The 27,136-nt window shown below is 40.4% G+C and overlaps 1 protein-coding gene across 25 annotated transcripts in view; it reads right to left on the bottom strand.

Moving 5' to 3' along the window:
• Positions 1–27,136, bottom strand: part of R3HDM2 (R3H domain containing 2) — a 179,713-nt gene that overhangs the window by 69,124 nt on the left and 83,453 nt on the right. For 6 of the 25 annotated variants that reach the window (XM_036297245.1, XM_036297248.1, XM_036297256.1 and 3 more), the window contains exon 1: positions 4,387–4,422. The exons of 3 other annotated variants lie outside the window; for them this stretch is intronic. Coding sequence is in view for 3 of the 22 variants with exons in the window: in XM_036297255.1 (XP_036153148.1) it covers positions 11,798–11,846 (49 nt within the window). In the remaining 19 variants the exon portion in view is untranslated. Of the gene's footprint in view, positions 1–3,525; positions 3,549–4,386; positions 4,425–11,797; positions 11,877–27,136 lie in introns of those variants that run through there. 16 more of the 25 variants (XM_036297251.1, XM_036297250.1, XM_036297242.1 and 13 more) reach the window with 6 other exon arrangements.

The raw sequence follows: 27,136 nt of genomic DNA, 5'->3' as shown, positions 1-27,136 counted from the left end.
TGTTTATGTTCTATTGTTCTATCTGCTCATTGGCCACCAGGACAGCCAATCTGATCCAGGACTCCATGGCAACAGGCTTTATCACTAAGAGCTATAAGCTGAGATTCTCCTTACTTTTTTTTTTTTTTTTAATAAAGCATTTTCCACAGAAACTGTTGCAAATACTGTCAAAGAATAGTCTCTACAGACAAATAAGAAATACTGCCATTTTGATATACTAAAAATGAATAGTGGGGGGAAAGTCAATAGCAATGACAATGAATCTATACAAATAACAAGGGATCTTTGAAACTCTGGAGATATTGCCTTTTTAAATTTCAGTAGAGAAATTCAGAAATCCTTGAACTGTGAAAAACCAACACCAGCACAAACTGAGGGATTAATATAAAGGGAGTGCTGCTTAGCTAAAATCACAGTATTGAAGCTTCCCATGCTATAATACACAGAGAGCTAAAAGTTTTAATTTAAGACTGCTAAACTTTGTAAGTTTTCCTAACTTTTTAAAAAATATATTTTATTGATTTTTTACAGAGAGGAAGGGAGAGGGATAGAGAGTTAGAAACATCGATGAGAGAGAAACATCGATCAGCTGCCTCCTGCACACCTCCCATTGGGGACGTGCCCGCAACCAAGGTGCTGGGGTCCAACCCCAGCAGGTCCAGGGGTCCCCAAAGGTGTGGACGGAGTCGGCGAAGAAGGAACGACACAGAGGCAGCGTTCAGTTGATCAGCAGCCTAGCCAGGATCTCTAGCCAAGTTCTGGTCAGGATCTCTAGCAAAGTTCTGGTTAGGATCTCCAGCCAGGTTCTGTCTCCATGTTCCCTCGCTAGGTTCTGTCTCTAGGTTCTGTCCAGGTTCTCCAGCCAGGTTCAGTCACCAGGTTCTAGTCAGGTTCTCTTGCCATGTTCTATCCAGGTTCTGTCTCTAGGTTCTTCAGCCAGGTTCTCTCGCTAGGTTCTGTCTCTAGGTTCTGTGGCCAGTTTCTGTCCAGGATCTTTTGCCATGTTCTCTCCAGCGAAGTTCTTCTGTCTCTAGGTTCTGTGTAGGTTCTGTGTCTAGGTTCTGTGTCCTGTTGTCTTGTTATATCTGTATTTATACCAGTTGATTCTAATCCTATCAATCTCTATTCCAAAGGTTAGGGCGTTTCTTATCTCCATTCCAGGGAGTAAAGATTATGTAGCTTAAGCATGATTGTTCGTAGTTAAAGTGATTAATTACCCGCCTGGCACTTAGTTAAGGGGTTTTATTCCCTCTCTAACTTCAGGGGAAAATCCCTACCTGGGGAAACAACCTTTCTCAGAGAGGTGACCTTGGTTAAAACATATAGTGCCAAGAAGGTGAGCAAACATATTAAGAACAGTATGCCATATATGCCAGGTCCCTTGAAACAGCAAGGATGGACTGGCTCCTGACACCAAGGCACATGCCCTTGACTGGAATCAAACCTGGGAACTTTCAGTCCGCAGGCCAATGCTCTATCCACTGAGCCAAACCAGTCAGGGCTCTCTTCTTTCTTTCTTTCTTTCTTTCTTTCTTTCTTTCTTTCTTTCTTTCTTTCTTTCTTTCTTTCTTTTTCTTTTTTCTAATTATATCTTTATTGTTCAGATTATTACATTTGTTCCTCTTTTTTCCCCCCATAACTCCCCTCTACCCAGTTCCCACCCCACCCTCCTCCCTCACTCCCCATCCACTGTCCTCATCCACAGGTGCACGATTTTTGTCCAGTCTCTTCCCGCATCCCCCTCACCACTCCCCCCCCGCCCCCAAGAATAGCCAGTCTATTCCCTTTCTATGCCCCTGATTCTATTATAATCACCAATTCATTCTGGTCATCAGATTATTCACTTGATTTTCAGGTTCACTTGCTGATAGATGTGTATTTGTTGTTCATAATTTGTATCTTTACCTTTTTCTTCTTCTTCCTCTTCTTAAAGGATACCTTTCAGCATTTCATATAATACTGCTTTGGCGGTGATGAACTCCTTTAGCTTTTTCTTATCTGTGAAGCTCTTTATCTGACCTTCAATTCTGAATGATAGCTTTGCTGGATAAAGTAATCTTGATTGTAGGTTCTTGCTATTCATCACTTTGAATATTTCTTGCCACTCTCTTCTGGCCTGCATGGTTTCTGTTGAGAAATCAGCTGACAGTCGTATGGGTATTCCCTTGTAGGTAACTGGGTTTCTTTCTCTTGCTGCTTTTAAGATTCTCTCTTTGTCTTTTGCTCTTGGCATTTTAATCATGATGTGTCTTGGTGTTGTCCTCTTTGGATTCCTTTTGTTTGGGGTTCTCTGTGCATCCTGGACTTGTAAGTCTATTTCTTTCACCAGGTAGGGGAAGTTTTCTGTCATTATTTCTTCAAATAGGATTTCAATATCTTGCTCTCTCTCTTCTTCTGGCACCCCTATAATTCGGATGTTGGTATGCTTGAAGCTGTCCCAGAGGTTCCTTACACTATCTTCGTATTTTTGGATTCTTTTTTCATTTTGCTTTTCTGGTTAGGTGTTTTTTGCTTCTTCATATTTCAAATGGTTGACTTGATTCTTGCGATCCTCTAGTCTGCTGTTGGGAGTCTGTATAATATTCTTTATTTCAGTCAGTGTATGCTTAATTTCTAGTTGGTCCTTTATCAGGACCTCGAGGGTCTCATTAGATTTCTTGTAGATCTCACTAAATTTATCGGCAGTTTCTAGAAAATTCTTGAAAAACCTTAAAAGTGTGGTTTTGAACTCTATATCCAGTAGTTTGCTCTCCTCCGTTTCTGTCAGTTGTGTCCTTTTTCTTTGTCTACGCTTTTATGCTTCCCTGTGTTGATAACGTGGTTTTCTGTGCTGAGTGTCCTCTAGGGCCCAGTGGTTCAGCCTTCCCAATTACCTGAGGAGGACACTCTTGGTACACCCCCTTGTGGGCTTTGTGCACAGTCTTGTTGTCGTTAAGCCTTGATTGTTGTAGTTATCACTGGGAGGAATTGACCTCCAGGCCAATTGGCTGTGAGAATCAGCTGTGTCTGCAGTGGGAGAACTTCTGTGCTGGAGAAACCCCTCTGGGGCAAGACTTGCTTCAATTGGGCTTTGGTGCTCACTGAGTCTGACCCGAGTGTGTCCTTTATGTTTCCACGGAGCTGCAAACTGGATGGTCCCACTCTGACCTCTGGGTTTCCTGGCTCCTGGATCTCTAGGGAGGTGCTAATCTAGCCTTTGCCTGAGGCTATCCAGCAAAAGCTTCCCTGCAGGGCTTGGGTGGGGCGGGTTCCTCGGGATCAACAGGGCGGGGCTAGCAGTTATGGCTGCTCTCAGTCTTGCCCTCAGAGGCTCTGCTTCTCAGTGTCCCGGTAATCGCTGCAAGCCCCTCAGAGAGAAAGCTACCCTCGAGTTCCGACCGATGCCAGACAGTCCTGCTTCTCCCATATGAGTCTGGGTCCCTAGAGACTCGCCCAGAACTGGAGCTCAGAGCCTGAGACTCCCTCCCGATCAAAAACGACAACCACGCCCTCAGCCACCAGCCGGCTCCGCATGCACCTCTGCACCTTAGTATTTTACTTCCGTACTGCGCCTCCTCTGAGTCTCGGTATGCTTTTCTCTTTCCTTCTAGTTGTAGAATTTCCACTCAGCCAGCCTTCCTGTGGTTCTGGATGATGTCCGTTCCGTCTTTTAGTTGTATTTTTGAAGTGGTTGTTCGAGGCAGCAAACTCCGGTGTTTACCTATGCCGCCATCTTGGTTTTCCCTCTTTTCTTTCTTTTTAAAAAAAATATATTTTATTGATTTTTTACAGAGAGGGAGAGGGATAGAGAGTTAGAAACATCGATGAGAGAGAAACATTAATCAGCTGCCTCCTGCACACCTCCTACTGGGGATGTGCCCGCAACCAAGGTACATGCCCTTGACCGGAATCGAACCGGGGACCTTTCAGTCCGCAGGCCGACGCTCTATCCACTGAGCCAAACCAGTCAGGGTGCTTTTTTCTTTATTAAAAATATATTTTTATTGATTTCAGTGAGAAAAGGAGAGGAAGAGAGAGATAGAAACATCAATGATGAGAGAATCATTGGTCACCTGCCTCCTGTAAGGCCCCTACTGGGGATTAAGCCCAGAACCCGGGCATGTGCCCTTGACGAGAATTCAATCTGGGACCCTTCAGTCCATGGACCAATGCTCTCTCCACTAAGCCAAACCAGATAGGGCTCCCTAACTTTGTTTTAAATATTAAAATTAGCATTAAAACAGGTATCTGGCTTTTATACTCCATATTCTCAAATCACAATCAGCTCATACAGTCCTGGGAATTCTATGTCTATCCTCTTCTCTATCCTCTCCTCCCAACCCCGCCCCACCATACTTAGAGAAACCATGTCCAAATGAGGAAATGATACATTTGCTTTTCACATACCATATGCACCAATTCGTTCTCCCTCAGCTACAGACCTCCTTGAAGAAAAGAGGAAACAGATAATTACAAACTAGATGAGGAGACTACACAAAAAAACCTGACCATTCTCCCCAATGGTGCTCATTAACAGTATAAAATCCACCTGACTTATAAAGTATTCCGCTTTCCTAGCATGCTTTTCACAATAATTGATGTAATATATCTGGATGCAACAAGCAACTTTGATCCCTACCTTCTAGTCTATGGTGGTAAGTGAATGCTGAGAAGCAGAATCTGATGTAAGGATTAAAAGTAGCTTGGAAACTATGTATTTTCATCTGGTTTATACTGTTGTGTTTTGTTTTAATCATTTTTAGGTATACAGTTCAGTGACACCAAGTACATTCACATTATTGTGCATTACAGAAAATGGTCTCAGATAGGAAGGACTATAGTGGCCCCAGCTGGATCAGTTGGTTGGAGAATTGTCTGGATACACCAAGGTTGTGGGTTCAATCCCCAGTCAGGGCACATACATGCAACCAATGAGTACATAAATAAGTGAAACAACAAATCAATGTTTCTCTCTCTCTCTCTCTCTCTCTCTCTCTCTCTCTCTCTCTCAATTCAATAAATAAAAATTTAAAGAGACTATAGTAATTTTTTCTATGACTATGTACTACATCATGTACTTATTATACAAGACACATTAAGAATTATAGTGAACTAGAGGCCCAGTGCATGAAATTCAATGCAGGTGTCCCTCAGCCCAGCCTGCACCCTCTCCAATCTGGGACCCCTTGGGGGATGTCCGACTGCCAGTTTAGGCCCGATCCCCAGGGCATCCCTCTCACAATCCAGAACTTCTGGCTCCCAACCGCTTGCCTGCCTGGCTTCCTGATTGCCCCTAACTGATTCTGCCTGCCAGCCTGATCACACCCTAACCACTCCCCTGCTAGCCTGACTGACTCCTAACTGTTCCCCTGCCAGCCTGATCACCCCTAACTACCCTCCCCTGCAGGCCTGGTTGCCCCCAACTGCCCTCCCTTGCTAGCCCAGTCACCCCTAACTGCCCTCCCCTGTCGGCCATCTTGTGGCAGCCATCTTGTGATGACCTGGGGGCGGCCATCTTATGCAAGGGCATGATGGTCAATTTGCATATTACCTCTTTATTATATAGGATATGAATAAAGAGTCAATGTTAAGAATATCTGACACTACTGCCCAGTAAAAACAGCTATCACATGTATATTTTCGGCATGTTTTTCACATGCTGAATATAGTTTCTTACATGCACATCTCTGTTTCCAAACACAACTAAAATAGATGGAAGTCTATATCTTTTGTCAGCACTCGGTTCCAGAGGACCCAATCTATAAGGGCAGACAAACATGAGAACCAATAGACAAAGTACCAGAAATACCTAGAACAGTGAAAAAAACTTTTTCCATTACAGTGTTTCAAATTTTCCAAGAATTCTTAAGGAGACAACCCAAAAAGGAGGGTAAAAACAACTTGTAATGGGAGCCATAAATTATATCAAAGCTAAAAAACAAAGTCATTGCAAAGGAGATCACTACTAGGCCTCTCTCTACATCAGTTTCCTCTATACCTTCATAAAGGAAAAACAAAACAGTTCACTCTAGTCCTTTTTCTTTTTTAAAAAGATCCTGTTGCCAGTATTGTATGCATAGAAGGACAGCATATTTATTGATCTCAAGACAAGAAGCTGAATGAATAGGATATTTTCTCAGTGATATAACTTCCCAATATAGAAAGCGTCAGGCTCTGGTCACAGGAGGCTATCTTCCTCAAATAACTAACAGCAGCAGCAGCAGCTACCACTTATTGAGCATTTACTGTGTTCTAAATACCATGCTCAGGGGTTTATATAAATCATCATATATATTTTCACCATAACACATTCTGAAAATTTATTTTCAGATACTAACAGTAAGGATTTACATTTTTTTAACTCTTTTTTTTATGGTTAGAAAAGTACTATAGGCTTCTTTATACTTATAGAAAATATACACAAATAAAAGAAAAATCATCCATAATCTGTAACTCAGAAATAACTGCTATTAATATTAGCAATGCTTTGAAATATATTTTTCTAAACTTTGTTTCCTTATTAGTATGAAATTTGTTTGTATCCATATTGGATATGCTTCCACATCCAATAATTTTAATGTCCTTTATATTATATAGAATACGAGAGGCCCAGTACACAACATTTATGCACTGGGGGGTACAAGGGGCCCTCAGCCTCACCTGCGCCCTCTCGCAGTCTGGGACCCATCGGGGGATGTCTGCCTAAGCCGGCAGGCGGACATCCCCCAGGGGTCCTTAGCGTTGCCTCGGAGGCAGGAGAGGCTCCCGCCACTGCTGCTGCACTTGCCAGCCGTGAGCCTGGTTTCTGGCTGAGCGGCACTCCCCCTGTGGGTGCGCACTGACCACCAGGGGCAGCTCCTGCATTGAGCCTTCTGGTGGTCAGTGCACATCATAGTGACCGGTCATTCCACCATTCGGTCGATTTGCATATTAGGGTTTTATTATATAGGATTTTTATACAATGCTTTTTACTACTACTAAAATTGTGACCATTTCTCCATTATTACTTTTTTTTAAAAAATATATTTTTATTGATTTTTTACAGAGAGGAAGAGAGAGAGATAGAGAGTTAGAAACATCGATGAGAGAGAAACATCGATCAGCTGCCTCCTGCACATCTCCCACTGGGGATGTGCCCGCAACCAAGGTACATGCCCTTGACCGGAATCGAACCTGGGACCCTTCAGTCCGCAGGCCGACGCTCTATCCACTGAGCCAAACCGGTTTCGGCGCCATTATTACTTTTTAACAAGTTCATTTTAGCCCTGGCTATGTGGCTTAGTGGTTCAAGCATCAGCCCACACACCAAAGGGTCTTGGGTTCAATTCCTGGTCAAGGGCATATACCTCGGTTGCAGGCTTGATCCTCGCCTGCAGGAGACAAACAAAAATTAATTTAATTGCCCTAGCCTGTTTGGCTCACTGGATAGAGCGTCGGCCTGTGGACTGAAGGACTGAAGGGTCCCAGGTTCGATTCCGGTTAAGGGCATGTACCTTGGTTGTGGGCACATCCCCAGTAAGGAGTGTGCAGGAAGCAGCTGAATCGATGTTTCTCTCTCATCGATGTTTCTAACTCTCTATCCCTCTCCTTTCCGCTCTGTAAAAAATCAATAAAATATATTTTAAAAAAGATAATTTAACTATTTCCCTATTATTGAATATTTGAAAATGTTAATATTTATAATAAAATAATACTGTGATGAGTTTCTTTGTATCTAGATCTTCATTTACATTTCTCATCAACTCCCTAGGATGTTAATACATTCAGGAGTTAATACATTTTGGAAATAAAAAAATTCCCCCTTAATTCACTTCAGTTAACAGAAGCAAGGGCAGTCACACTAGATATCTAATTATAGTGTTTCTTACCTACTCCCCCAGCAACATACTGGAGTGGCCAGATTATTATGATCACCTGACATTTGTAGGCAAATTAGCTATAATTTCACGCTAAAGTTGCTAGAGGGCTAGACCATTATAAATAGGGAAGCAGGTTGTTTACCACGACAGAAGTGACTTTTTTTCTGAAGATTTGGGTAAACAACGCAATTTAACAGCCTTTGAATGTGGGATACACACACACACACACACACACACACACTGAGTGGCCAGATGATTATGACCACCCCATCAGTACTTCGTTGGGCCACCTTTTGCCTTCAATACTGCAGTGATTATTCTTGGCATTGACTCCACGAGATGTTGAAAGGTGATGTGAGGAATCTGACACCATGCCTGATGAATAGCACTGTCCAGTTCTGTGAGATTTGATGGTTGTGGAACCAGCTGCCTGATGGCTCTTTAACTTCGTCCCACAAATGCTCAATTGGATTGAGATCTGGTGATTGTGGGGGCCACCTAAGCAAGGTAAAGTCTCCCTCATGTTAATGAAACCACTCCTGCACAATAGGAGCACCATGGCATGGTGCATTGTCTTGTTGGAAGAAGCCATCTCGATTGGGATACGCCAACAACATGATAGGATGAACTTGATCAGCAACGATACTTAGGTATGTTGTGCTATTCAGACGTTGTTCCACATGAATTAAAGGGCCCAAATCATTCCAGGAAAACATGCCCCAAACCATAACACTGCCCCCACCAGCTTGAAGGGTTGTACTCATGTATGTGGGGTGCATGCTTTCATGCTGTTTCCGCCAAATTCTCACTCTGCCATCTGCATGATGCAACTGGAAACGTGATTCATTGGACCACATGACTTTTTTCCAATGCTTGACTGTCTAATCCTTGTGTTCCTGTGCGAATTGGAGACGTTTTATCTTGGTAACTGCAGACAGCAAAGGTGTTCGAACAGGCCTTCGGTTTCCATATCCCATACGACGTAGTGTACAGTTAATTTGCCTACAAATGCCAGGTGGTCATAATAATCTGGCCACTCAGTGTATGATGTCCACTTAGCATATCCCATGGCATTGCCTGGACTTTAAGGATATTCACCCAGACAAGTGCTCCTTACTTTTTATTTTTTTGCAGCTCATGCCCCTTTTTAGTAATATTGACTTTCCCCACATATCCCACTAGAGAAGATATGTACCTCATGCTCCTTAAGCCTTACTGGCCTAAGAAAATTAATAGGGAGGAAAGGAGAAAAAGTTATACAGGTAGATATTCTTTTTGCAATTAATGTTAGACACCTTAATAGCTCTTGTCAGTGTACCTTGGTAGTTTAGAGAGCAATCCAAAAGGTGAAGCTTCAAAAACCACACAAGAAGAACACTCTCTAAGTCTTCAATAAGAAATTAAAAAGAAGGTAAAAGGTCCTAGCCAATTTGGCTCAGTGGACAGTGTCAGCCTACGGACTGAAGGGTCCCAGGTTCGATCTCAGTCGGCACGTACCTTGGTTGCAGGCAACCAATTGATGTGTCTCTTTCACATCGGTATTTCTCTCTCTCTGTCTCTTCTTCTCCTCCCACTCTGTCTAAAAATCAATGAAAAAAAATATCCTCGGGTGAGGATTAACAGTAACAAAAAAAGAAGGTAAAAGGGCATGGAGATACTGGCCATTTTAGTATTTGTGATTTGACATTTGGTCCATTTAAGATCCTAGATTTTTTTAAAGCTACAATTTAAAGACGTTTTGAACCCAGCCAGCACAGCTCAGTGGTTAGATGTCAACCTATGAACCAAGAGATCACGGTCCAGGCACATGCACGGGTTGTGGGTTTGATCCCCAATGTGGGACGTGCAGGAGGCAGCCGATCGATGATTCTTCTCATCATTGATGTTTCTCTCTCTCTCTCTCCCTTCCTCTCTGACAATAAAAATATTTTTTTAGAAAAGTTTTTTAGACAAGGTATTTCATATAAATCTTATGCTTTCACAAACATATGGAGGAAGACCACATCAATTTACCCACTCACAAGATACTAAAGATACTAAGTTTCAGAGGTAGACATTAAAGATAAGTATCCTAAGATTTTAAAGTAGATCAGAATCAGTGGTAGAAAATAAACAAAACAAAAAATTAAAAAACAACTAACCATCATCTACAGAAGTCAAAAGCTCAAAGAAAGAAAAAAAGCTGTTAATCTGAGGGAACATGTTTGCAATTTAGCCTATAAGCATCAAATTAGAAAAGATACTTCCTAAAAGGATCAACAGTGTCAAATTTAAGTTTAAATATTTAGATTATATTTATATTCATTTTAGAAGCTCAATATCCTACATGGCTTGAAAATCTCTCCTGGCTTCCTCGAAAATTACAGATGATCTGAAGACATAAATAGCATTAACCTGTTTAATTTCTAAATATCAGTAATAATGGCTAATGCTAAGTGAGCCTTTCAGATTATCAGGAACTATGTTAAAGGCTTTACATGTATTAATTCTTTTAATCTTCAAAACAACCCAGTAGGTGGATGCTATTATCTTCATTTCATATTTTACATATGAAGAAATGGAGGGGTTAAGTAATGTGTCTAAGGTCACAGAACCAGCAATTGGACAAGCTGGGAATTGAACTCAGGCAGCCTAAATCAGAGTCCAAGTACTTAGCTATACTTTTCAAAGAAAGAAGCTTCTAACAGGCTATATAGCAGTGGGAGCGGGTAGGTTAGAAGAGAACATTAGAGAGAAGTACATATAGTAGCTTTTAGGCACAGAAATAGTCATTATCAATTTCACCAAAAAGATCTTCCAACGTAAGTCACATTTTTAATTATCCCAATCAGGGTGATGCTAAATACCTTTTGCAAAAGCACTTCTGAATCTTTTTCTTCTCCTTAAAAAAAAAAAAGGTGGGAAAAAAGAAGGATAAAAAGAAAATAAAATCTTTTCCTTGACCTTTTCAAAACCTTGATGGCTAGAAAATAAAGATAAAAAAAGAAGGTATTTTCATTTGAAATAAAGAGACTTAAATAATACAAGTGCTGCCTTAGCCGGTTTGGCTCAGTGGATAGAGCATCAGCCTATGAACTGAAAGGTCCCAGGTTCAATTCCGGTCAAGGGCACATGCCCGGGTTTGTGGGCTCCATCCCCAATGGGGGACTTGCAGGAGGCAGCCGATCCATGATTCTCTCTCATTATGGATGTTTCTATCTCTCTCTCACTCTTCCTTCCTCTATGAAATCAATAAAAATATGTTTTTTAAAAATAATAATAATTGCTAATGACTGAAACATTTAAGAAAGACTTTAGGTCTACTCCACCCATTCCAAAAAGAAAGGAAAACCAAGTTAACAAAACCCTCTTCTTTTAATTTCACAGCAGTTTTCTTCCCCCTCAAAGGCTGGCTATTCCAGTCCTCGCTGCAGACAGGGAACTGCTCCCAGTGACGTCAGAGCAGTCTCCCAGCAACGATTAATGAGGGTTGTCCACCACAGGGGTTTCCTGAAAAGCTAGCAAGAAATTATCCACATATTTGCTGCAATATTGAGATGCAAGATGCAGTGGAATTTCTCTTAACCCTTATAGCTCCAGTCTCTGGCAAGTTTCTAAATAGGTTATCCTGGAATGCTCTTGTTTTACCTTAGGATTATCACCACTTCCACTCCCTTCTCTCCAAATAAAATTAGAATTTTGTTAGTTTGAAATATTTATGACTATAATACATATTCATATAATTGAATGATCATAAAAATAGGACTGCACAAAGTAAGCTGAAAAGCAGACATTACTCTTTTCACTTCACATATATTACTTAGAATAATGGAAGCACAAAACAGAAAAGAGTATCAGGATAGAAAATAAAACAGTAAGTTCTTAAAGGTACTGTTCCACATATGCTATCCAAACACATCCACAGAAAGGAAACCTTAAATTTTCCTAGGCTCTAAGTCTTCTGAATTTTTCACACTGACCTTTGCAGGCAGCCCTCCAGAGATCAGTGGTATTAAAATGGAGTTGCATAAAAAGGAGCAGGAAGCCCAAGCACTTAATCTAAAAAAAAGAGAAGTTAGGTTCATACCTAAGAGTATATCTAACAATTTCTTCCTAAAGCTTTGCTTTAGCTCTAGACATTCAAAATGAGACTTTTACTCTAACAACAGTAAGCAAGAAATTTTATATAACCACCTATTTTTGAGGTCTGCTTAAACAGTGTACAAGCTGCAGGCTCAGGACCAGTGCAAATAAGATAGAAAAATTCCAAATTCCAAAACTCAACCTAGAATTATTCATGGATGATAGGTTCCAGAAACCTGCTTATGAGCCCTTTTCAAAATTTCATATTTAGAAAAAACAATTAGGCAAAATTCATTAGCAGTAGGATACATAGGGTTAATTAAGGCACGCTGCTTCAGCAATCCTGACTTTGACCCCAGCCTATTAGAAAAGGAAATAAACAAAATAGCATCCTTATCATTAACAACATATCATTTTGCTCTCAGTTCTGTTCAATCCACCCAGTTATCATCAAGGCATAGAACGCACCAGTTCTGATGGATTTTTCTTCTTCTTTCTCTGTCCCCTCCCGCTCAGAAGAAAAAGACTGCAAACAAATTCACTACGTCACTGGAGGTAGAGGGAATCCCATCTCCGCACTCTTTAGAAACCAAGGCCAGCAAACAAAAACAAGCCAATTATGAGAGACAAACAAGTAATCCCAATTAAGAAGCAGTAAACCCCCAGGGAAATTCTTATGACAACCTCAACAAGTCAAAGGCATGTTTTAGTAACAACACTGAAAAAATTCCTCCTAAGATGTTCATAATAATAATAAATAAAAAGCTTCCTAAAAACAGTAAAGGCAACATTGTTCTTCTTATCACATACAAAGACTAAGAGACAGTTACATAAAGACATAGGACAGAGAGACATATTCACCAGCTGGGTGTGGATAGCTGTGGAATGACACAGTGAAGGATATTTATAGGGGATTCCCTGCTTCCTGCAATGTGCGTCAACAGCATCACCACAGAGAACAGAAATCACCACTATTTTCATAAGCTAAATCTGAATGAAGCATCGTTTGAAATAGCCATGGAAGAGGTAAAATCTGAATATAGAAAAAGTTCCAGCAAGCCTAATTTTAAAAATATTTTAAATAAAAAAACCCGAAAATGCTCCAAGACCCCCATAAAACTTAACACTTGAACAATCTCTCATTTCTCTAGTGTGTATTATATAGTTAAATTGACCAAGATACAAAAGATATCTTTCTAGCTTCTCACCTGTCCAGTCTGTGGAGTTCAAGGGCTTTTATATAAAGAAATAAAAATTATCCAAAACTCACCCCAGATGGATCTGCACTTAAACCAACAGCGAGCTCACATTATTAATGGAGATCTCATTGTAAGAATCAGTTCTGCCGGAATTTTGCTGGAAGAAATTCCTTCTGGGAAACCTGTGCCTCTTACTCCACTCACAGTCCCCTCTTGCACCCTTCACCCTTGAATGAAATGCTGCGTCTTCAGCAAGCTAATTGCTCTGACAAGCAGCTCTGAATCAGTCCATGGCCCAGCTGTTCAGAGGGATGTCACCTAGAGCTCTGCCAACAGTCCACTCGTGTGCGCGTGCGTGCGCGCGCACACGCAGACACACACACACACACATACACACACATACACGCGCACACACAGACTGTAAGAGCACCCCCTTCCACCTCCTCTTCTCGCTCTCATTCAAGCAGTTCAGTGACATGCCTGCCTCCACACTGCTCTGAGGATGGCTTTTTAAAGACACAGCAGCAGCTCTTTTCTGCTGCATATATTGAGATGACAAAATAGAGTCTTATTAGAGAAGAACAATGAGTTGGAGATATGTATTGAATTAAAAGTTCACTTTAAAAATTATGTTGCCTTTTCTCATCTGCAAAATAATTGAGGCCAGAGAAATGGTCTTTGCCTAAAAGCTACAGAGCTGGACTTTAGAAACTAAGACCAAACCTAGTTATAGAGAATTTTTTTTCCAGAAAGCTATATTTAGTAAAATCATTCTTCATTTTGGGGAAGAAGGTAGGCAACATCGGATACTAGTAGCCATCTGTTCCTTCTCCTGTATCTGTCCCCAAAAGGAGAGGGAGAAGACTTTGGCCATAAAATGGGGGAATGAGGAAGTTGTGAAGGCACCTTACTGATAGAACTGATACAAAAGGATGAGAACTCAGTATAAGGATGGGGATAAGGATAAATAGATTAAAGTAAAGTAAGTGGTACAAAGGACACCAAGGAAGAATAGTAATAGTTCTTGAAAGTATGTATGGCTCTGAGACAGAAGACTTAGAAGTGACCTTAGGCCCTAATTTATAAGAACCTAAGAAAAAGTAATAATGATCTATTGCTACAGCAAGTATGGACATTGTAGGTGGTGCAAGGTCTGCAACAGCACAAAATAACATATAGGAAAAGTCTAGTCATCCTGAGAAAAACAACAAAAACTGCCACAAAGACAACTAGTCATTCATTCAACCACATATTTCTTTTTTTTTTTTTAAAGTAGATTTATACTTTATTTATTTATTTTTAATATATTTTTTATTGATTAAGATATTACATATGTGTCCTTGTCCCCACGTTACCCTCTACCCCCCACCCCCCCCCCACCCCCGCTCATGCCCTCACCCCCCCGTTGTCCATGTCCATTGATTAGGCCTATATGCTTGCATATAAGTCCTTTGGTTGATCTTTCCCCCTTACCCCCACCCTCCCCTACCTTCCCTCCAAGTCCCGACAGTCCAATCAATGCCTCTCCGTCTCTGGATCAGTCCTTGTTCATCAGCTTATGTTGTTCATTATATTCCACAAATGAGTGAGATCATGTGGTATTTATCCGCTCTCCAGTTCCATCCATGCTGTGGCAAATGGTAAGAGTTCCCTTTTCTTCTTCCTCTTCTTAAAGAATACCTTTCAGCATTTCATATAATGCTGGTTTGGTGGTGATGAACTCCTTTAGCTTTTTCTTATCCGTGAAGCTCTTTATCTGACCTTCTATTCTGAATGATAGCTTTGCTGGATAAAGTAATCTTGGTTGCAGGTTCTTGCTATTCATCACTTTGAATATTTCTTGCCACTCTCTTCTGGCCTGCATGGTTTCTGTTGAGAAATCAGCTGACAGTCGTATGGGTACTCCCTTGTAGGTAACTGACTGTCTTTCTCTTGCTGCTTTTAAGATTCTCTCTTTATCTTTTGCTCTTGGCATTTTAATTATGATGTGTCTTGGTGTGGTCCTCCTTGGATTCCTTTTGTTTGGGGTTCTCTGCGCTTCCTGGACTTGTAAGTCCATTTCTTTCACCAGGTAGGGGAAGTTTTCTGTCATTATTTCTTCAAAAAGGTTTTCAATATCTTGCCCTCTCTCTCCTTCTGGTACCCCTATAATTCTGATGTTGGTACGCTTGAAGTTGTCCCAGAGGTTCCTTACACTATCTTCATATTTTTGGAATCTCTTTTCTTTTTTCTTTTTCGGTTGGGTATTTTTTGTTTCTTTGTATTTCAAATCTTTGACTTGATTCTTGGGATCCTCTTGTCTGCTGCTGGATCTCTGTAAATTATTCTTTATTTCAGTCAGTGTATGCTTAATTTCTAGTTGGTCCTTTTTCATGTCCTCCATGGTCTCACTATACTTATTGAGGGATTCATTAAATTTATCGGCGGTTTCCATAAAATTCTTGAAAAACCTTATAAACGTGGCCTTGAACTCTATATCCAATCGTTTGCTTTCCTCCATTTCTGCCATTTGTGACCTGTTTCTTTGTCTCCGCATTTTGGCAGCTTCCCTGTGTTGATAGAGTGGCCCTGTGCGCCAGGTGTCCTGTAGGGCCCAGTAGCTCAGCCTCCCCAGTTACCTGGGGTGGACACTCTTGGTGCACTCTTGGTGCCTTGGTTGTTGTAGAATCACTGGGAGGAATTGACCTCCAGGCCAATTGGCTGTGAGAATCAGCTGTGTCTAAAGTGGGAGAACTTCTGTGCTGAAGACACCCTTCTGGGGCAAGACTTGCTTCAGTGGGTCTTTGGTGCTCACTGAGTCTGCTCCCTGAGTGTGTCCCTTATGGATCTGAGGGGTTGCAGTCTGGATGGACCCCCTCTGACCACTGGGTACAGTGGCTCCTGGATCTAAGGAGGTGCTAATTCAGCCTCTGCCTGAGGCCACACAGCAGGAGCCACGAAGAGGCTCAGCTGTGAATCAATGCAAGCCGCTGCGGGGCCTTGGGCCTTCTCTTGGAAGTTCAGGGTCTGCCTGGTTCGGCTGCAATTAGGTACATTCACATGCAAAAGCCTCTGCCGCAGCCTGGCGGGGTCTCAGGGAGTCAAAGGGCGGAGAAGCAGCTATGGCCGATTCTCCGCCCGGAGTCGCGCGTCTCAGTGTCCCGGTAACGGCTGCAAGCACCTCTGAGGGAAAGCCACCCTCAAGTTCGCCCGCTGCCGGACAGACCAGCCTCTCCCCGTATGAGACCTGGGTCCCCAGAGACTTCCCGGAACCGGAGTTCAGAGCAGTCAGGAGCCTGTGATTCAAAAAGACAGCCGCGTCCTCAGGTGCTACCCCCTTTCCCCGCGCGCGCGCGCGCAAGCCGCCGTACCTCTGCACTTCACCTCCGCAGCTCCTCTGGCTCTCAGCGTGCTTTTCTTTCCTTCTAGTTGTAGAATTTACACTCAGCCAGCCTTTCTGTTGTTCTGGATGATGTTTGCTCAGTCCTTTGCGGTAATTTTCGATTGTTGTGTGAGGCGACAATTTCCCGGTGTTTACCTATGCCGCCATCTTAGTTGCTTCCAACCACATATTTCTTGTGTGCTTGTGTGCATACTATGGGCCAGACACTATGATATACTCTAGGATTATGAGATAGATTCATTAAGGGTCATACAGAAGAAGAAGAAAAAAAAGAGGATTCTGTTTTTTCTCTGAATGATATGAGAGCCACTAGGGGGTTAGAAGGTGGATCCTGAAGGGCCAAACAGACCACTGAACGGAATCTGGCTTTTATACTAGCAAGATGAGATACCATTGGGAGTCTTAAAGCAAAGAAATGCCATGTTTTTTTTGTGTGTGTTTTTTTTAAAAAATATTTTATTGATTTTTTACAGAGAGGAAGGGAGAGGGATAGAGAGTTAGAAACATCGATGAGAGAGAAATATCTATCAGCTGCCTCCTGCACACCCCCCCCTACTGGGGATGTGCCTGCAACTGAGGTACATGCCTTTGACTGGAATCGAACCTAGGACCCATCAGTCTGCAGGCTGATGCTCTATCCACTGAGCCAAACCAGCCAGGGCCATGTTTGTTTGTGTTTTTTTTTAATGTATATTTCTTGTTTGCCTCCAAATTTTTGAGAAATTACTAGTGTACACAGAATTTGCAAAAACAGTATAATAGCCATCTAGATTCACATACAGATCTAGTATATACTAGTATGTATGCAAAAATTTACACATTTTTCCCCCCAGAACTATCTGAGATGTTCTCATAATGACCTTTCATACCTAAAATAATTCCATGTGTATCTCTTAACAAAAAGGTTACTCTGAACTATGAGAATAACCACTGGCCACTTCTCAGGTGAGTTAATAAATAACATACATGCAAAGCAGATCTAAATATCACTGCAAAAACTCAGAAAACTGAAATGGCTTTGGAATTACCACTGACTGAAGGCTGGATAGAACTTTCAAGCTGAACCCAATTAGGTCAAATGTCTGCTAAAATAAAAGTCAACATTCATTACAGCATTTAAACAAAACCCAGACCCTTGGAATATAATATTCAAATTTTCCAGGACATAATCCAAAATTACTTGGCATACAAAGAACCAAGAAAATCTCAATTTGCATAGGAAAAGAGATTAACAGAAACAATACTGAGATGACACAGATGTAGAAACTATCTTACAGCTATTATAGTAGCTATAAGAAAAATGCTCCAAAAATTAGGAAAAACACTCCTGAAACTATGAAAAGACAGACTGCCTCAGAAAAAAAAAATTGAGGATATAAAAAAAAGAAACATACAACTGTCAGCTGATTTCTCAACAGATATTTTGCAGGCCAGAAAGGAGTGGCAAGAAATACTCAAAGTAATGAACAGCAAGGACCTACAACCAAGATTACTCTGCCCAGCAAAGCTATCATTTAGAATTAAAGGTAAGATAAAGAGCTTCACAGACAAGAAAAAGCTAAAGGAGTTCATCACCACGAAACCAGTAGTACATGAAATGTTGAAGAATATTCTTTAAGAAGAGGAGGAGGAAGAAGAAAAAAAGATAAAAAATATGAACAAAAAAATGGCAATAACTACATATCAACAACTGAGTCTAAAAATAAACAAACAAGAAATCTAATGAACAAAATAAACTGATTAATAAAATAGAATCAGAGGCATGGAAACATGGAACAGACTGACAAATTTCAGAGGGAAGAGATGGGGTGATGGGATGGGAAGAGATTAACCAAAAATCTTTTATGCATATATGCATTACCTATGGACACAGACAATAGGGGAGTGAAGACCTGGGGGGGAGGGGTAAGGGGGAGGGAACCAGGTGGAAGGCGGCAAGGGGGAAAAATAAGGGGACATCTGTAATACTCTCAACAATAAAGATATTTTTAAAAAAATTAAAGACAGAAACTGTCCAAATAAATTAGTAACACTTCAAATATAATGACATAGGGAGGTTAAAAGCAAATACAATAAACTGTTCTGTATGGTACTTTAACAGTGGCTACATTATACATTTTTTTAAAACCTACAGAATTGTACAACACAAAGAGTAAAACCTAACATAAATTAGGGACTTTAGCTAATAATAACTGCATATCAATATTGGTTCATCAATTGTAACACATGTACTACACATGCAAAATATTAATAATAGGGCAAAATGTGTGTGTACTGGGGGAGGGTGGTATATGGAAATTCTGTACTTTCTGCTTCATTTTTTTTGTAAACTTTTGAAACTGTTTACAAAATAAAGTTGACTAATTTAAATTTAGAAAGATACATCATACAAACACTAATTTAAAAAGAAGTGGAAGGGTATATTAATATTAGACAAAGCAGATTTCAGAGCAAAGGAATTACCAGGGACAAAGAAGAACACTACATAATGGTAAAAGGAACAATTCACCAAGAAGACAATTTTAAAAGCCTATGTACCTAATAACAATTTCAAAATACACAAAGCAATAACTGAGAACTGAAAGGAAAAACAGACAAATGCATAATTACAGCTGGATATTTCTGCTTGGCTGGCATGGCTCAGTGGTTGAATGTAGACCTATGAACCAGAAGGTCACAGTTTGATTCCAGGTCAGGGCATATTCCCCAGGTTGCAGGCTCAACCCACATTGTGGGGCATGCAGGAGGCAGTTAGTCAATGATTCTCACATTGATGTTTCTATCTCTCCCTCTCCCTTTCTCTCTGAAATCAATAAAAAAAATTTTAAAAACAGTTGGATATTTCAACACCCCTCTTTCAGGGATATACTCATTAGACCAAAAATTAGGAAGGAGGCAATATCATCAAACTACAGGATTTAATTGACATTTTTAGAACACTCCTACAAAAAACAGAATACATATTCTTTCCAAATGTTCATGGAACATTCACTAAGATAGACTATATATGCTGAGTCATAAAACAACATTGACAAATAAAAGAAATGAAATCATACATAGTATATTCTCTGACCATAAGAAATTAAACTAGAAATCAGTAACAAAAATAGAACAGAAAAATATCTAAACACTTGAAAACTAAAAACACCCTTCTAAAAAGCCCATGAGTCAAAGAGATAATCTCAAAGGAAAATACTTTAAACTGAACAAGGACATAAATATAACAAATTATAATTTGTGGGATGCAAACTAAAAGTACTTAGAGGGAAAAATATATGTAGCACTAAATGCTTATATTAGAAAAGTAACATCGTGTACTAAATATCTGTATCCTTCCAAAATTCATATGTTGAAGCCCTAACCCAGTATAGCTTTATTTGGAACAGGCCTCTAAGGTACTAATTAAGGTTAAATGAGGTCACACCTATGGAGCCCTTATAAGATTAGTGCCCTTATAAGAAGAGAAACCAAAGAACTTGTGCTTTCTCTCCGTGGGCACACATAAGAGGAGGTCATAATGAATACACAGCCACAGGGCAGCTGCCTACAATCCAAACGAAGAGGCCTCAGAATGAAACCTACATTGCTGGCACCTTGATCTTGGACTTCCCAGCCGCCAAACTGTGAGAAATAATTTTGTGTTTGTGCTATTTTATTATGGTAGCGCAAGCTAACCAATATAAGCAGAAAGATCTCTTATAATCTAACTTTCTACCTTAAGAAACTAATAGAAGGAAAAATAAACTCAAAATAATCAGAATGAAGACAATAAAGAGCAGAAATCAATGAAATTGAAGACAGAAAAAACCAATGACACTAAAAGCTAATTTTTTAAAAAGATCGATGAAAATGACAAATTTCTATCAAGAACGACAAAGAGAGAAAACACATAACAGAAATGAAAACCAATCACTACAGATCCTGCAGACATTAAAAAGATAATAAAGGAGTATTACCCACAATTCTAAACACATAAATTCAACTACAGTGGGGCCTTGACTTACGAGTTTAATTCGAGACCGAGCTCGTTAAGGAGTTCGTTAACTCAAATTACTCTATCAACTCAATGCAAAAAATCGGCTGAGAGATAGCTGGTATCTCAAAAAACTCGTAAGTCAAGGCCCCACTGTACTTAGTTGAAATAGACAACTTACTTAAAAACCATAAATTTTCAAGGCACCCTAGATGAATTAGATAACTTGAATAATCTTGTAACTATTAAAGAAATCTATAGGCCTAGATATTTTCTCTGGTACATTTAGCACACACAGAAGAAATAGTACCAATTCTATATAATTTCTTTAGAAAATGAAAGAAATTTTATCTCTATCTCCTCCCTTCCTCTCTGAAATCAATACTTTCCAATTCATGTTAAGAGGCCAACATTATTCTGATACTCAAACCAGGCAAAGATATTGTAAAAAAAACTACAAATATCCTCACAAACAAAGATGCTAAATGTCTCAAAAAATTTTAGCAGATCAAATCTAGTGATACATAAAAAAAGAAAAATACATTACAACCAAGAGAATTTTATTCCTAAGAATCAAAGCTGGTTCAGTTTTACACAAGCTATCAATGTAATCCACCATACTGAGTCTAAAGAAGAAAAAAACACATGACCATTTCAAATGCTGCAGAGAAAGCATTTAACAAAATTCAAGATTCACTTATAATAAAAACTCAACAAACTAGGAATAGAAGAAAACTTCCTCAGTCTGATAAAACAAACCTACAGACTGATACCTTCCTCCTAAGATCAGAAACAAGTGAAGGTTGTCCACTGTCACATTATGTTTCAACATCATAATAAAAGTCCCAGCCAATACAATAAGCCAAGAAAAAGAAATAAAAGACATACATATTTGCAAGGAAGAAATAAAAACTGCTTCTCTTCACAAACATAACTGTGTACATATAAAAAACCAAGGGATCCACACACCAAACAAAACCTCTAGAAACAGTTTAGTAAGATCATAGAACATAAAGTAAGCACTGCCAAAAAAAAATCAAATTTCCATATACTAGCAATGAATAAATGAAAACCAAAAATTAAAAAACAATACCACTTATGACTCATAATTAAATTATAAGTCAAAATTAAATACGTCAGTACAGACTTAACAAAATATGTACAAGATCTGTATACTAAAAGCTACAAAACACTGAAGAAAGAAACCAAAGACCTAAATAAATAGGGAAACATACTGTTTTCATGGACTGGAAAACTCAACATAGTAAAGATGTCAGTTCTCCCTAATTGATCTATAGATTTAGTATAAATCCGTTCAAAATCCCAGAATTTTTTAATAGACAGACAAAATAATTCTAATATTTATATGGAAAGGCAAAAAAGTAAAATAGCCAAAATAATTTTGAAAGATAAAGTTATAGGAGTCACAGTACCCAATTTTAAGACCTACTATAAAGTTATAGTATTCAAGGTAGTATAGAATTGAAGGGCAAGGACACAGGTCAACAAAATAGAAAAAGAGAGTACAGAAATAGACCCATACAAATATACAACTGATTTCTTATAATGGTACAAAGGCAATTTAATAGAGGAGAAAGGACAGTCTTTTTAATAAACAGTATCAAAATCACTGGGCATCCAAAGGGAAAAATAAATGAATATCAATCAAAACCTTAAAACTTACACAAAAGTTAATTCAAAATGGATTGATGATCTGTTGTAAAACTAAAAAATGTTTAGAAGAAAATAAAGGAGTAAATTTTTGTGACCTGGATTCTTAAGATACCAAAGACCAATCCATAAAAGAAAAAAAATGACAAATTAGATTTTATCAAGATTAAAAACTTTGTTCTCAAAAGACACTGCTAAGATAAAAAGACAAGCTACCAGCCCTAGCCGGTTTGGCTTAGTAGATAGAGCGTTGGCCTGCAGACTAAAGGGTCCCGGGTTCAATTCTAGTCAAGAGCATGTAACTTGGTCGTAGGCTCCTCCCCGGCCCTGGCCCTGGTCAGGGCACGTGCAGGAGGCAACCAATCGATATATTTCTCTCACATCGACGTTTTTCTCTGTCTTTCCCTCTCTCTTCCACTCTCTCTAAAATCAATGGAAAAATATCCCCAGGTGAGGATAAAAAAAAGACAAGCAACCAGATGGAATATATGTAACTTACATATCTAACAAATGACTAGTATCCAGAATATATAAAGAATTCTCAAAACTCAATGATAAGAAAATAACACAATTTAAAAATGAGCAAAAGATTTAAATATAAATACTGATAATCCTAGTGACGATGGAGCAACTGGAATTCTCATAACACTGGAACTCTTATACATTGGTATATCCACACTCTGGATAAATTTGGCCCCCCTTCCCTGGCTGCTGGCTGCCAGCCAGGGCCTTCCTTCGTTTCATGCCATGCCTTGGTGGTCAGCGCACATCATAGGGAGCAATCAAACTCCCAGCCTCCTGGTCTAACTCCGAGGGGACACTTTGCATATCAGCCTTTTATATATATAGAATAGAGGCCCAGTGCACGAAATTCGTGCATGGGTAGGTTCCCTAGACCTGGCTGGTGTTCAGGGCCAATCGGGCCCTCTGGCTGCTAGCCGTGGCCATCCTCCCCCTAACTGCCAGCTGCCGGCTGCCAGCCAGGGCCTTCCTTCCCCCAGCTGCCAGCTGGGGCCTTCCTTCATTCCATGTTGCCCCCTGGTGGTCAGTGCACGTCATAGCAAGTGGTTGAACTCCCGAGGAGACAATCTGCATATTAGGATATAAAGCAACAAAAAATAATCTGGTTCTCAGGTGTGTGACTACAGGTGATATATATTTTTTAAATATATTTTTATTGATTTCAGAGAGGGGGGGGGAGAGAGAGAGAGAGAGAGAGAGAGAGAGAGAGAGAAATATCATCGATTGGCTGCCTCCTGCATGCCCCCTACTGGGGAACCAAGCCCACAACCCAGGCATGTGCCCTTGACCAGAATCGAACCTGGGACCTTTCTGTCCACAGGCTGATGCTCTATCCACTGAGCCAAACCGGCTAGGGCTACAGGCGGTATTTATTGTCTTCTCTATGTAGTTTTACTAACATGCATTTTCTAAAATACTTTTAATAACCATGGATTGCTTCTGTAATAAGATATTTTAAAAATACTCATTCTTGTACTGAACTACATTAGTTAATAGGTAACAATGATGAGGAAATTAATTGGGAATTTTTAGGTCCTTCCATGCTTATTATATGAAGGCTTAAATGTGAGCTTTACAACAAAACAAAATCTTCAAAATTGAACTTAGGCCCTGGACGGTTTCTATCTCTTTCTCTCTCCCTTCCTCTCTGAGGTCAACAAAAATATATTTTAAAAAATTTAAATTTAGGGTTAACTAAGAAACTTAGTTATTCACTCAGAGAACTAGCATGTGTTCAGGTCCTCATATTGTGAACGAAGCAAATCAGTAAGTTTTAAAATGGGCAGTATTTTGATCCCAGTAAAAATCCTCTAGTTTTTCTAGATTGAATCACAAAAAATGTTCAACCACAGCATCCCCAAATAAACACTAAGGAACTCTCTGGTTCCCACAATTTGTTTAACTAAAACATGTTAAAATGTATGGATCCAGAGTTATCCTATATAATAAAGCGGTAATATGCAAATTGACCCTCACTCCATCATGTCGTCACAAGATGGCTGTGCCCACAGCAGAGGCAGGGTTCCTGTAACACAAGATGGCTGGCCCACAGCGTAGGCGGGGTTCCCATAACGAGCCGTAATGAGCAATCAGCAGGGACCTAAGGCTGCATGGCGCCGGGCCAGGGCCGGGGACCTGAGGCTGCGTCCTCCCCCAGCCATGCCCCCCCGCCTGACAGGACTTGACAGGGGACCCCAGGCCATGCCCCCCACACTGGTGTTGGGCTAGGGTACCTGAGGCTGCACCCGCGGCCAAGCAGGGCTTGACAAGGGACCTCAGGCCGTGACCCCACCCGGCAGGGCTTGAAGGGGGACCTCAGGCCATGCCCCCCATCCCAGGCCAGGGGACTGAGGCTGCGCCCCCCACCCCAGAGCTGGGCCGGGGTACCTGAGGCTACACCCCTCTCCCAGCCTGGCTGGGGTACCTGAGGCTGCACCCCTCTCCCAGCCGGGCCGGGGTACCTGAGGCTGCACCCTTCTCCCAGCAGGGCTTGATGGGGGACCTGAGGCTGCGCCCCCCACCCAGCGGGGCTTGATGGGGGACCTGAGGCTGTGCCTTCTGCCCGGTGGGGCTTGACGAGGGTGGGGCCAGCTGGATCTGGATCTTGCCCAATGGGGGTGGGGCCAGCCAGGTCTGGGTATCGCACGATTTCAAGGTGCATGCAGGTGGGGACTTGACTCTGGGTCCCGCAGCATGCCCCAGTCTCTGACAGGAATAAGATTTTCATATACATTTTACTAATTTTCTTTCATCTCTGACACTTCTATTATAGAGAAAGGGCAAATAGCAATATTAAAATATTTCCTCTAATTAATTCCCTTTTAATGTGCATGAATTTTGTGCACCGGGCTACTAGTGCTATTATAAAAAAAAGACACATTGTAAACAATTGAGGAAAACTGAATGAACATGATCTGGCTATTGAATGACACTAAGTAGTATTGTTAGTTTTGTGAGCTATGAGTGACATGGTAGTTATTTTAAAAAGTCCTTATTAGTTACAGATGCATCCTGAATTGTTTACAGGTGAAATGATATATGTGAATTTGCTTTAAAATATTCCAACTTCAGTAACAACAACAAAAAATTTGTATATGTGGATTGTGTTGAAACTGGATATTGGATTTGTGGTGATTTGCTAGATTATTCCCTATTGCAGCAATTTTCAATCTTTTCTATTTCATGGCACACAAAAACTAATTACTAAAATGTATTTTTTTGCTAATGTGACCAAAAATAGGTATAATTTTAATTCATTCACACCGGATGGTTACTATTGTGTTGCCTGTTGTCATTTTTTATTTGACAATCTAAGGGAAAAGAGATCCTGCATATCAGATATTTACATTACGATTCATAACAGTAGCAACATTACAGTTATGAAGTAGCAACGAAACTAATTTTATGGTTGGGTCACAACATGAGGAACTGTATTTAAAGGGCCTACTGTGGCTTAGTTGGTTGCCCCTGACTAATAGTTAAGTATTGCATATTTTAAAAACAGTGCGCCGCCCTGGCTACTGTGGCTTAGTTGGTTGAGCATCCTCCCGTCACCAGTTTGATTCTGGTCAAGGCACATATACAGGTTGGTTGTGGGTTCAATCCCTGGTCAATGGTGAGGCATAGCTCTCTCTCCCCCTCCCTCCCTTCCTTTCTCTCTCAGATCAATAAATAAAAATCGTGTACCATGGCACAGTGGTTGAAAATTGTGTTCTATTGTATTTATGCTTAAATCCTCCATAAGAAAAACTTTGAAAAGAAAGTTACCAAGAGGGGAGAGTGAGGGTTTAGATAAGTTTCTAAGACTTTTCCATATCTGGATGGCAAATAAAACTATACCAAATGTCCAAAGAACAAAAATAAATAAAAAGAGATGCAGAACAGGAAGCTACTGATGCTGGTGCTGGTAAAATGTGCTTATGTAATAAGATGTACTCTGAATCAAGTCATGATTAAGACTCAAAAAACCAACAATGTTCATTCATATCAGACATAAAAGGAAGCAATAAGTAAGGTCTGTGAAAGGTGTATTGAGTGAGTATGTACGATTTCTATAGCACACAGCAGATAAAGAATTCATAAGGTATCAGTAGTTCATTTTAGCAAGACTTTCTACTTCTTTTCACTGAAAAATTTTCCTCGAGGTAAAACACAGGACTAACAGTGACTACTGTCAGGCTTTCTACTCAATAATTATGTAACTGGCAAACTAGTCTACCTCTTTGAATCTCATCTATAAAATGGGGATAAATGTACCTGCCTGGCAAGATATTATAGAAATTAGAAACAAATCACTTACAGTACCTGGCACAAAGTATACAATTTAGTAAGTTGCAGCTAGTATTATTATTACTGGGCTTAACAGGGAAGAACATCCATTAGAGTCAATTTTTGAGTGGGAGGGCTTAGACCAGCGGTTCTCAACCTGTGGGTCACGACCCCTTTGGCGGTCGAACGACCCTTTCACAGGGATCGCCTAAGACCATCCTGCATATCAGATATTTACATTACGATTCATAACAGTAGCAACATTACAGTTATGAAGTAGCAACGAAACTAATTTTATGGTTGGGTCACAACATGAGGAACTGTATTTAAAGGGCCTACTGTGGCTTAGTTGGTTGAGCATCCTCCTGTCACCGGTTTGATTCTGGTCAGGGCACATATACAGGTTGGTTGTGGGTTCAGAACCACTGGTTGAGGACCACTGGCTTAGACAAAAGCAGTAACATACACACGAGGTGTAAGAAGTAGGAAGAAAGACATACTAGCCTAAATTTAGCAATGTGACTGTGTAGGACCCAGAAAATTTAAGGACTAACCATTATTAAAAAGAGCTCAAGGTGAGCCCTGGTTGGGGTTGCTCAGTGGTTAGAATGTTGGTCCGTGAGCTCACATGTTCAATTTCCAGCCATGCTAAGAATTGTGTGGTGGTATCTTGGGGTTTTAATGTGCATTTCCCTATGATTGATAATTACCACCCTTTTAT

The sequence above is a fragment of the Myotis myotis genome, unplaced genomic scaffold (assembly GCF_014108235.1).
Source record: "Myotis myotis isolate mMyoMyo1 unplaced genomic scaffold, mMyoMyo1.p scaffold_m19_p_3, whole genome shotgun sequence".
Taxonomy (NCBI): domain Eukaryota; kingdom Metazoa; phylum Chordata; class Mammalia; order Chiroptera; family Vespertilionidae; genus Myotis; species Myotis myotis.
Note: the sequence above shows the minus strand (reverse complement) of the source record. Positions and strands in the feature narration are given on the sequence as shown.